A 13307-nucleotide genomic window follows, 5' to 3' on the forward strand; every position below is an offset into this window, starting at 1 on the left:
ATTGATCTTGATTATAAAGACAGGTGTAAATAGAAAAATATTCCTGATATTTCAGTTAGTTGTTTCTGATTCAAATACCAGAAAACTTCAAAGGGCTTAGAAGTTGGTTCAGTGGTAAAGTGCTTGCCTTGCATGCGTGAAGCCTTGGGTTCGATTCCTCAGCACCACATAAGCAGTAAAAAGCCGAAGTGTCACTGTGGTTCAAGTGGTAGGGCACTAGCCTTCAGTTGAAGAGCTGAGGACAGTAGATAAATATTTTTATCATTTAATAAAGCATCTGAATATGTTGCTATTTCTTTTGCTGTACCATCAACTCCTGAGGTCTCTTCATATGTTAGTTCTGACATATCTAGACGTAACTGCCTCAAAGTCACAAGATGAATTCCACAGCTCTGAGTTCTGTTTCAAGGCAAGATTGAAGAGCCAGAGAAAGTAGAAGGGCATGAAAGTTTCATGGAAAGAACATTCGTTTTCCCATGTTCTCCTTTAATACAAATGGAAATACCTTACTAGATATGTCTCAATGAACAGATCTAACTTACCTAGTCATATATTGACAAGTGAAAGTAAGTTTTACTACTGTAACTATGTTTCAGAAACAGGTGTAAAATTAGTACCAGTAGCTGAGAAAAGTAGAAAAGTATTGGTGTATGTGTACATATATATAGATAGATAGATATAGATATAGTGCATACGTATACATAATATGTATACATAAACATATGTATATCTACATCTAGATTTGTGTTTCTATCTGGTTTCCTTCTTTTCTACTTCAGAATGTGGCAACATTCATTTAAGTATTAAAACATGCATTTATATATTTATTTATATTGTGAAAATACCATACAGAGGGCTTACAATTACATGTAAGGTAATGAGTACATTTCTTATCAAGCATTGTTGCTTCCTCCTTTGTTTTCCCCTTACTATCCCTTGCCTTCCCATCTCTATGACTACCCCCCGCCCAGCCAAAGTTGTAAAGTTCAGTTTTCGACATAGCATCTTGTACATCTTCTGACTAACTGAGGCAGAGAGAAGGCAAGAAGCAATGCTGGTGTCTTTTGGTCCTTATTTTTCATAGACAATGTCACAAAGCCTCCCCAGTGTCTTTTGGCTCAAAAATGGTCATACTGATTCATTCATAAACATTTAAACAGGGCTTAGAAGTTGGCTCAGTGATAAAGTGCTTGCCTTGCATGAGTGAAGCCTTGGGTTCGATTCCTCAGCACCACATAAGCAGTAAAAAGCCAAAGTGTCACTGTGGTTCAAGTGGTAGGGCACTAGCCTTCAGTTGAAGAGCTGAGGACAGTACCCAGGCCTAGAGTTCATGATCAACAAAACAAAAATGAAAACATTTAAACATAAAATATGCTTAGTATTTATGTGGAAATACTGGTTTCATGGTCCCATTCTTGATTCTTCTTTTGAAGGCCCTCCCTGAGTCTTCCCACCTGTAACCATTGAAGACCCCTCAACCAGTATTTAGACTTTGTCTTTTTCTCTATATGCACTCCCTAAACTATTTCTGCAAATTCTTTTCTTTGTTTTTACCAGTATCTTTAGTTGTGCAAAAGAGTTGCCATTAAGCAGAACATTTTATGAATATAATATACTTTACTCAGTGTCATTCCTTTTAACGTGCTCACTCATCCCTACCCAGCCTTCCCTCACTCTTCTTAGTTTTGGACTTGACTGTATTCTCCCTTTTCTTCTTTATTGGTCTACCCTTTCCCTTGACCTTAACCCACCCCTTTTGAGTACTCATTTCCTAGTTAAGGGAAAACATGCATCCCTTGTCTCTCTGAGCCTGATATACTTAACCTTTTTTTCCAAGTCTTTTCATTTCCTTAAGAATGGTACAATGCTATTTTTTCTAATGGATGAGCAAAATTTCATTGTGTGGATATGCCACGTTTGCTTGATCCATTCATTCATTGAAGGGAATCTGGGCAGATTCCATACCTTGGACTGTGGAGATGGTGAATAGTACTGTGATAAACAAGGTTGTGCTAGTGGTAGTACAGTATCCTGATTTGCAGCCATTTGGGTAAATGTCCAAGAGTGGAATTGCTAGACCATAGGGTATTTCTGGTTTTTTTTTTTTTAAATTTTTATTTGTCTGTCATGGGACTTGAACTCTGGGGCTGGACACTGCCCCTCAGCCCTTCAGCTCAAAGCTAGTGCTGTACCATTTGAACCGCTTCCAGTTTTCTGGGTGGTTTATTGACGGTAAGAGTCTCACAGACTTTCCTGCCTGGGTTGGCTTTGAACCCCAGATCTCAGCCTCCTGAGTAGCTAAGATTACAGGCATGAGCCACTGGCACCCGGCTTTTTCTGTTTAATTTTTTTGGGGAACCTCCATACTGCTTTCCAGAGTGGCTAATCAAGGTTATAATCCCACCAACAGTTGTACTAGAATGGCCATTATCAAGAAGACAAACAATAGTAGATGCTGGCAAGGTTGCAGCCAAAAGGGATTACTGCAAATTCTTAAGCTGACATCTTCAGGGTACCATCAGTCTGACACTCATACTCATTTATCCATGTGTCAATGTTATGTCTCCTTGTAGAAACTTTAATAATCTTCTTTTTTTATTGTGAAAATACTGTACAGAGGGGTTACAATTACATGGGCAAGATAATGAGTACATTTCTTATCAAGCATTGTAGCCGCCTCCTTTGTTTCCTCTTCCCATTCCTTCCCATCCTCCCCACCTCGTCCCCCCACCCAATCCTCCCCCCCACACCAAAGTTGTAAAGTTCGTTTTCCACATAACAACTTGTACATCTCAATGTTGCAATGGGTCCACCTGTATCCCTATTTAAACGATTTGTTTTTCTCCTTCCCTTCCACAAATTATTCCGACATCAAATACAGTGAAAGCAGGGGTTATACTGTGGGGGAGGGACATACAAAGCAACAAAGAAATAATCTTATAAATGTGTTAGAAACAATCGCATGAAAGAAAAAAAACATTTGAATACATATCTTAGGGTTCATTTCCCTAACATCACCTTATCTGACCTTTTCTGCTTGACTCAGACATATACTAGATATTGCAAATAAGGGAAACCATGGGACCTATGTTTCTTTGGGCCTGGCTTACTTCACTTAATATAATTTTTTCCAAGCCTTTCCATTTCCTAACAAATGGGGCAATGTCATTCTTTCTGATGGAGGCATAGAATTCCATTGTGTATATATACCACATTTTCTTGATCCATTCATCTACTGAGGGGCATCTGGGTTGGTTTCATATCTTAGCTATGGTAAATAATGCTGCAATAAACATAGTCGTGCTGGTAGCTTTAGTGTGGTCTTGTTTATAACCATTTGGGTAAATGCCCAAAAGTGGGATTGCTGGGTCATAGGGGAGCTCTATGTGGAGTCTTTTGAGGAACCTCCATACTGCTTTCCAAAGTGGTTGAACAAATTTTCACTCCCACCAATGCAGTAGGGTTCCCTTCTGTCCACATCCCCTCCAGCATCTGTTGTTTAAATTAGCACATTTAAGATCAAGTCTTTAAGATCTTCCCCTGTAGTCTTTAAGGCAAAACTATTGACATTTTTCTTAAAGTCATTTCTTTTTTATAGCAATTATTTTTATTATGATTAAATGATTACATAAATTTCACAAATTTCACAGTATTGTGAGATAGTGATAGTTAAAGTTGCAAACACATTCTAACCTTCATGGGGCAAATTGTCTTTATCGTGGTCTATAAAGTTTATGAATTCTATGAGCTTCAACAATACAGTTATTTCTTCCACATGGGGTGATATGTACATTTTTTTCATTTGGCTTAGTGTCTGCTGTTTCCGCTTTCCCTGTTCATTTCTTCCTTCCCATTGCTGCCATTGAGTTGCTTAGTTCATTTTGATCAATGACCAGTAAAGCTGATGGGTCCCGCTGTTGTATGTCTTAAAGTCATTCTTAATATTCCGACTTACTTTCAGCTGCTGCTTCTTCTGTTTTGTTTTGTTTTTTTGGTCAGTCCTGGGGCTTGAACTTCTGGGCTTGGTTGCTATCCCTCAGCTCTTCAGCTCAAGGTGAACACGCTACCGCTTGAGCCACAGCGCCACATCCAGTTTTCTAGTGGCTTATTGGAGATAAGAGTCTCACAGACTTTTCTGCCCGGGCTGGCTTTGAACCGTGATCCTCAGATCTCAGCCTCCTGAGTAGCTAGGATTACAGGTGTGAGCCACCAGCGCCCAGCTCAGCTGCTTCTTCTAACAATCATGTACTATTATAATAATTTTAATTGGTCATCCATGGTTGGCCTTCTTTTCTCTTAAAGCACTTGGAATTGCCTTTCATTCCAAAACTTAGACAGCCACCTGCCAACTCCAGCTCACCTCCTGCTATTACACAGAGTAAAAGTCAGAGCCCTTGTCAATATCACCTACCTCTGAATGACTTCAAGCTGTCCTGACTTTAATATTGTAACCTCAACTGCCCTGAGGTTCTTCTGATCACATGCTGCAGATACAGAGACCTTGTTTCTTTCTATTTTCAGATCACCAGTTCCAGAGCACGCATCCCCCACACCTCCAACCTGGAAATGCTTTCTCTGTATACATCCTTTGATCACCCGATCACTTCTCTTAGGTTTCCTCTCCAATCTCACATAATCAGCAATGCTAATTTATATTATGCAAATTATAAAATCTCCCATGAATCATTTCTAATTCTCCTTAAGTTCATTTTGCTTTTGCCATATTATTTACATTTTTGCTTCTTCCTTCTCTCCTTCCTCCTCTGCTCTCTCCCTCTCTCCCTACATACTTTCTTCTGTCATTTTTAAGATTAATATTGCATACAGTATTTTTATTTCATTTATTACATCCATTATGTTCCACTCACTGTTTATACATACCAGTGTATCCATAATTTATTGCTTCGCCAGGTGTCTGAAATGGAAAGAATCTTGGAGATCATATGATTCCACTCTCTCTTTACACTGAGTCAAGAAAGGTCCACAGTGGGGAGAGGAGGTGGGCATGATTACACAGCTTGTTATTTATTGAGCTAGAATCTTGTTCTAAGATTTCTCACATGAAGAACATTGTGTATTCAAAACAGAAAATGTGTACCAGGTAGGCTGTATTTCCTATTTAATCCTCTTCATGACTTAGGTCTAAAAAATGTTCCATCTAAAATCTAAATAGCAACCAAAATTCTCATGAAAAGATAATTTGTGTGTTGTAAATTAGATGGCCACCATGGTATCAATGTAACTAAGATTACATTCTCTTAGGAAAAAAAATGTGTGAAGGAGAGAATATTCAGGTAGAGAAACCACAGAAACACAGAGGCAGTCACATATACACACAGAGACATACACAAGGCACCAAGGGCTTTTTCCATATAGATTATACAGTTGGGTTTGTATTGATTGTTTTGTGTAGAGTAACTTAAGTATGAGTAGCTCACACATCATAAGGAAATAGCAATCTTCAATTGCAATTGAAAATTGCAATCTTCAGTCTTAAGGGAAAACCAGCTATATTGTTAGAATAATGGCAGGAGTACTTAGGTCTACTGATAAGGAAGCAAAACAGAGACCTGAAGTATGAAAAACGGGGGTGGGGGTGGGCACTGTATACATAAAAGCCTTGGAAATGGACAAAGCTGAAAAGAATGTTCTCAAGTGTAAGGTTCCAGGTGATCAGTGAGTAAACTCTTAGGCAGGTAAAGCAGGGATGAGGGAAGGAGTTAGCATCACATCCCTGGTGTAATGGTAAGTAAACCTTTAAGAGACTTACACGTAGGAGTGTAGAAGACTCTCCTCGTGATTTTCTTCACAAAGATTTGGTAGGTAAGAATGCCAAAGACAACTGATAAATTGACATGTGAATTAAATTAGAATCTTTCATCTCTAAGGTCCTAGAGGATAGACCAAGTCACCACAAGATGAGCGTATCACATAGGGGAAGGATTCTACATGGCACAGGAGGTTATGGGTTGACCTTTCTGATCCTCCCAAACTTTAGCTCAGATCATAGAACTATAGAGGCTGAATTATTGAAAGTCTCCCTAGTAATTAAAAACATACATTAGAAACACACACAGGGATTACTCTTCATAAATGGTATTCACTAAGCTTTAGAAATCTATTATAGACCTACCTACAAAGGTGGTAGTCTTCCCAATTGGAGTTGAGAAAGATAATCTGAGCCTTTTTCCAATAGGGCATATGGTCTTAATTGTGTGTGTGTGTATGTGTGTGTGAGAGAGAGAGAGAGACAGAGAGAGAAAGAGAGAGAGACAGAGAGAGAGAAAGAGAGAGAGAGAGAGAGAGAGAGAGAGAGAGAGAGAGAGAGAGAGAGATGTGTATCCCAAGAGTGTGAGACCTTTGAGTTCAAGTCCCTGTACTGTGGTACTGACAAAAATAAATAAAAATAAAAGATCTTCAGGTTCTTAGAGATTTCTGTTTAGTGGATATGGATTGAGGTTTGGGAAACTGCAAATGAAATAAGGAAACCCAGGACTTGGTAATAAATTAGGTGGAGAAGGAAGATGAAGACCATACTTGAGAAACAGAGGACTTGGTCATGAGGGAGCTCCTCTTCAGACTGGCTGTCCAATGCACATGGTCATCTGCTTAGCTCAAGGATGTCATAGCTCTGAAGATATTTTAACTTGCTGTTTCTCATTGTTAGGCTAGTCCAGCTTTCTGAGCTGAACTCCCTTCATCTGCGGTGACACTTAGTTTAAGATGCTACTATGAAGGCCAACGCTTAAAATTTAAGATGCTATTATGAGGACCAGAAATTCAGCATCCAAAATGCTGACAGGAGCACCTGGTGTATCACAGCTGTGTAACAAACAACAGCTATTAATCTGCCTTTGTTCATCCTGTCTTGTTTTATTTGGATGCTTCCTGCCTACTCATCTTTATTTCATAAATGCTGGGTCAGCGTTCACCTGTGTGGGATTCGTCCAGCAATTATCAACTTTGTCCATGTCCCTCAAAATCCCAAGAAACCTACCTTTATTAGGTGCTATCACCTTCCTTAATGTCTTGCAATTCAGTAGCATAAAAACATTGATACTAAAGCCATGGAATATCCATATTGAATTAGTTGAATTTCCTGCTACAATTAACTTACAATTATCTCCTGTAAGGACACTCATCTTTCCTGGTTAATCTAACATAAGTACTATGAAGCAGAGAAGGCTATGTAGTGGACAGATGAGGCTCTGCAGAATGCTACTGAATTATGAAAAATACTTGAATTTCATTAGCTCCCATGAAGTACAAACAATGCTTAAGCAGAGAGAACAAGGTCAGGTGTTCCTTAGTATGTGGAACACACTGATGTGTATATGTTGTCTTCACATTTTTTTTTTTTTTGGTCCGTTTATGGGGCCTGAACTCTGGGCCTGGGCGCTGTCCCTCAGCTCTTCAGCTCAAGGCTAGCGCTCTACCACCTGAGCCACAGCGCCACTTCCGGCTTTTTTCTTATGTGGTGCTGAGGAATCGAACCCAGGGCCTCTGGCATGCAAGGCAAGCGCTCTACCACTGAGCCACCTTCCCAGCCCCCTTCACATTTTTTTAATACAAAAGACTTAAGTGTAAAAACAAAATGAAGCGACAAAAACATGAATCCATTGATGACCTTTCTGCCTTTAAATCTTCATGTGTGTTTGAAAAGCCTTGTTCCAGTCTGTTTAAAATCAAAAGGAAATACTTGTTGAATTAACCATGGTAGGAAGCAAAGTCTAGCTTCTGCTGCAGGAGAATCAGGGGAGGAGTTAAATACTTAAGGAATCTGAATATTCATAGTGTCTGGCTGGTTTTGTTTGCTGTATTTCATTTAATCTGTTTTCCCTTTGGGGTTAATAAGATCCAAAATCAGAGCCTGTTTTCCAGAGCAAAACTACTTTCACATGGTCTTAACTTTGTGTTTCAATAATCTCCTTTAAATGTTTTACCATGGTATAATAGTTAAATTAGAATGATTTACATAGCTATTTATATTTATGAGAGTATAAAATGACCGTGAATGATCATTGTTCCAGAATACTGCAACCCTATTACTCTTCTTATGTCTCCACCTCCCCTTGTTCTGGGTTAAGTGAGTTGGAACTTTCACCACACCCCATTGTGTATTCAGGGAGGAACATCTGAGCTCTCTCTCTCCACTTCTGCTCTTTGTAAAAGCAGAAGATAATCTTGACTTGCCAGGATGCTCATCTATGATTCACATTTTATTTGGGAAAGGGTAAGGAAGGACAGGAATTCCAAAGATAAAAATTTGTGGAGAGTTGATACGCAAATGTGAAACTTCTTCATCGTACCATGTTCAATCCACAGTTTGGCATAGGCTAGCCAGCCCTCATTAGGTCAGAGACTGAGATGCAGCATCCTAGACCAGAAAGTGCCAAAGCAGCCCATTTGCCCCTTAAGAACCCCCAAATCCCATTCTAATCTATATATGTTTAATTCTTGAATGCATAGGTTTTCTTCACTGTTACTGTAATGTCTCATCTTTTATCAAGTATACTGGAGAATGGGATTTCTATAGCATTATTTCGCTTTCTAACTGTTCAATCAGTTTCTCCCCTTTCCCCCTCCCCCTTTCCCTCCCCGCTTCTCTCCCTTCCCCTTCTCCTCCCTCCTCCCTGTTCTCTTTTCCCCCCTCTCCTCCTCCCTCTCTTCCTCCTTCTGCCCCCTCTCCTTTCCACTTCTCTTCCTCTTCCTTCTTCCCCACCCTCACCCCCACCCTCCCTCCTTCCCACTTGGCCCCACTCTTTTTCTTATTTTCTCTTTCTGATAGTACCACGCCTTGAGCTCAGGGCTTTGAGCTTGCTAGGCCAGGAGCCACATGTTAAGTGGCTTGCTGTTTACTAATAGGAATAAACTTCTGTTTCTGTTTACCTAAGCTTTTTCGGAAAGTAGTATGTCAAAATGAAAACTTTGAGCTGTGAATTGCATTAAGTCCAAGCTACTAATTTGTTACAAATGATTTCTGTTTAACAACAGGGTATGCTTTGAAACAAATTTATAGCATATTTGTGGAGCCAATGACTGATGAACAATATTTGTGTACCTGAGATACCACCTTACCCCTGTCAGAATGGCCCATATCCTAAAGTCAGCCAACGACAAATGCTGGAGGGAAGGCAGAGAAAAAGGAACCCTATTACACTGATGGTGGGAATGTACATTTATACAATCACTTTGGTAAGCAGTCTGGAGGGTCCTCAGAAAGCTAAATATTGACTTCCCCTATGACCCAGCCATATGTATATAATATTGACTCAAGAAATTATGAAGAAAAAAAACCAAAAAATTAATTAATGAAGTCATCACCATAATAACATGATTTGGCATATCGTAGCTACTAAACAAATATTTGTTTTTGCAAATTCTTTATTGTGATCAAGTGATTACATAATTTCACAAATTTAACAGTATTGTGGGATAGTAATGCTTAGTTAAAGTCACAAACATGCCTGTAAACCTAGCTACTCAGGAGGCTGAGATCTGAGGATGGGGGTTCAAAGCCAGCCCAGGCTTTGAAAGTCCATGAGACTCTTATCTCCAATAAACGAATAGAAAACCAAAGTGATGTTGTGGCTCAAGCAGTAGAGCGCTCATCTTGAGCTGAAGAGCACAAGGACACGGCCTAAGCCCAGAGTTCAAGCCCCATGACCGACAAAAAAAAAAAGTCACAAACTCATTATAACTTTCATTGGGCAAATTGTCTATCGTGGTCTATAAAGTTTATGAGTTCTATGAGCTTTGCAATACAGTTATTTCTTCCACATTGGGTGATATGTACATTTCTGTTGTTTTGCATAGCGTCAGCTGTTCCCTCTTTCCCACTCGTTCCCTCCCTCCCATCGCTGCCATTGAGTTGTTTAGTTCATTTTGATCAATGTCCAGTGCAGCTGATGGGTCCCACTGTTGTATGTTTTTCCCTGATTCCCTCTAGTTCTGTGTTGTCCTCCTGGTTTCCCTCCAGTGTGCACATATATATCATATATGTGATCAGCAGCATGAGGTTATTTAGTAGTGATACGACCAGCTGAGTGGAGGTCCTTTGTTTCTCAAGTCTTCTTAAATGTCATATCACCTTACATTTTAGATTTAACACCCATTTATCAGGGAGACCATGTGCATTTGTCTCTTTGCTCTTGGCTTACCTCACTCAACATGATTTCTTCTAGTTCCATCCATTTCCCTGCAAATGCCATTATTTTGTCCTTTCTAATGGCTGCGTAATATTCCATTGTGTATAGATACCACAATTTTTGGATCCATTTATCTGTGGTGGGGCATCTAGGTTGTTTCTATATCCTGGCTATTGTGAACAGTGCTATAATAAACATGGAGGTGCATGTGTCCTGTATACTGATTCCTGTTGTTCGGGATAGATGCCTAGAAGTGGTATGGCTTCAAATCCCTTGGACAGAGCATCCAAATGACAAAAGTATAGACACCAGTGCTAATTTGTGGAAGACCAATAACATGATAGATGCCGGTGGCTCAAGTGTTTTAATTTCAGTTTTCTTGCTCACCACTGGTTCTCCAACTTCATGTTTCAGTACTGGCATGTATATGTGTGCGTGCGTGTGCGCGTATACACACACACACACAAGAAAATATCAAATTTGTTTTAAATTTTATCTTTTTTATTTGGAAATTAATTTAGATGCATGTCACATATACATAATTGATTCTTTAAAAGGTTAAATACCCTTCGTTTATGTATGGGTAGTGATATGCCCATGAAGAGTTCTGAATCATTATGGCTCTGGCTTTGTTTTACATAATTCTAAAGTAAATGTCATGTTTCTTCTTTGGGAATTCCAAGACTGGCATTCAGAAAAGCATATGTTTCCAAGTAGATAGCTGGGCGAAGGAACTATACTTTCCTTGAACAGAAGGGCCATTCATGTAAGTGAGTACACTAAGCTTTACAAAGCAGACTGCCAGTAAATTCTTTTTGGAATTGAAATGCAATAACATATTGAGGACAAGTGCTAAATATAAATAGAAAAGACCAAATACATCCCTTTATTTATTTTCTTGCTTTGTTTTAGCAGTATATTTGCAGAAGAATTATCCACCTCAAATACCATAATCCTTAATTGAAACACATGCAACTTGGTGGTCTTTCAGCATCTTTCTCCAGGAGCTAATTGTAATTCTAAGACTGGTCTTTCCTTAGGTCCACAAGCAATTACAAAAGTACAAAATAAATTTTAAAATCATGTCTCTAAGAGATACATGGAATCTTACTATACATGCCATAAATATGAGAGGGGGAAAAAGACAATATTTTGCCTAAGGATAAATAAAAAAGTGGTAAAAAATTCTTATATTCAGTTTATAAGTTTCTTTTTTGGGGAAGAAAGAAAATACAGTATGTATGGTACACAGAAACACTTTCTGTGGATGAATGGGTCCAAAGTGTTGTTTTGTATTTAAATATTATATAATATCAGAGTATATTAGATTTCTCAATATTTGTAATTTTCTGTTTCTAACACATCTGTAAACTAAAACATTATAATCTTTGTAATGTACCTACCAATGACCTGTAAGCATTATCTTGACTCATCTTGCGATCATGTGAAGACTGATTTATTAGATACCAGTAGATTTTAGTATCTGCTTGAGTTGGCTTTCAAGGATGTGGTAGGTGAGAAGTGTAGCACAATCACACCCCAAAAGTGATCCTTAATAATGATGAGTGGATGTTGGTGGATAAATAGTTTCTTTAATGAGTTGTGTTTTCCATAGTTACTTTTAGGACCCAGGAATGGAATAGTTGCTATAGCCCTAGATTCCCTTTAACAGGTCCTTTCTTCCCTGTCTTTTCCCAGTTCTTCACTTACTTCCTGGACTTATCTACCAAGTAACCTAGATTCAAGCCTTGATCTTTTCAGAAAATCAAACAACAAACATGTTCATCTACAGATAAGGTTAAACCAGGATATGAACCAGAAGCCAAAAGCATCATCCCTAACTGCCAACCACATAAGTGCCTCAAAATAAGCTGATCAACCCTCAAAGTCAAAGCTACCATTCAATATGTTAAAGCAATTCGTCTTCTGCTTCATGTCATTCTCTGTGTACATGTATCTCCATTTCACGTAGAACATCAGGACAAACCTTTTAATCACCCTTTGCTAAACACATATGCTTATAACTTGTTACTGAAACTGTGATTTAAAGAAAAGTTGTACAGTGCTGAGTGTGTTCTTCTCATGTTTCTGCAGATAGCAATTTCATCCTGGCTAATGCACAAGTGGCAAAAGGCTTTCCCATAGTCTACTGTTCGGATGGCTTCTGCGAGCTTGCTGGATTTGCCCGAACTGAAGTCATGCAGAAGAGTTGTAGCTGCAAGTTTTTATTTGGGATTGAAACGAATGAGCAACTGATGCTTCAAATAGAAAAGTCACTGGAGGAAAAGACAGAATTCAAAGGAGAAATTATGTTCTATAAGAAGAATGGTAAGTTGGTTTCTTTGGTATACTGGAGAATATGAGAGATTGTCTTGCCTTCCTTCAACTAAGTAATTACTCCAAAAGTTCCATTTCCATTAAGGCTTAATGAGATTTCACACACACACACACACACACACACACACACACACACACACACACACACACACACACACACACACACACACAGAGTCTCTAATAGAAGTTCTACAAAGGACTTAGATGATGGCCTTGTTTTAGCCATTCATAGCATAGACCAACTGGAAATTTATCATTAGATTTATAATATTAGTTCCTATGCTGACATGGAGTAAATCCAAGTTAATATATTATGTTTTATATATAATAATGTATTATATATTATATAATATATGAATGGAGTATATTATTATTACATTATAGCAGTTCCTTAACATGTATTTTGTTGGTGTTAACATGTTGAGGTTTTTTTTCAAATTTTATGTGTTTAAGAACTCTACTTAAATCCCAGACATTAAGAATAGAATTCGATAATTCAGCAGTGATACTCATAGACACTAGGAAGGAAAACCTGGGAGGAAACAAGGGAAGAGGTGACACTGTTACAAAAAGAAATTTATTCATTACCTGACTCATATAAAGAAAGCTCTGAGTACATTACCTTTCCAATTAAAAAAAAACCAACAATGGTTTTTTTAAGGGTCACTAACAGAAAGTTACTTTAAAGGATATCACTGTATGCATTTCATTTCTAGTTCCCTTGGTAGAGTTTTTCTTATTATTCTCTTAAATTCTTAAGGACAAAAGAAAACACACTGGTCTCTCAGGGAAGAGTAGATGGCTAAGAATCAAGACTACCAG

The 13307-nt window shown here is 38.5% G+C and overlaps 1 protein-coding gene across 1 annotated transcript in view; it reads left to right on the forward strand.

The window, feature by feature from the left end:
• Positions 1-13307, forward strand: part of Kcnh8 (potassium voltage-gated channel subfamily H member 8) — a 394585-nt gene that overhangs the window by 106740 nt on the left and 274538 nt on the right. The window contains exon 2 of the mRNA XM_042680104.1: positions 12243-12476. Coding sequence (XP_042536038.1) covers positions 12243-12476 — 234 coding nt within the window. The remainder of the gene's footprint in view (positions 1-12242; positions 12477-13307) is intronic.

The sequence above is a fragment of the Dipodomys spectabilis genome, unplaced genomic scaffold (genome assembly GCF_019054845.1).
Source record: "Dipodomys spectabilis isolate Male_0828 unplaced genomic scaffold, ASM1905484v1 ptg000054l, whole genome shotgun sequence".
NCBI lineage: Eukaryota > Metazoa > Chordata > Mammalia > Rodentia > Heteromyidae > Dipodomys > Dipodomys spectabilis.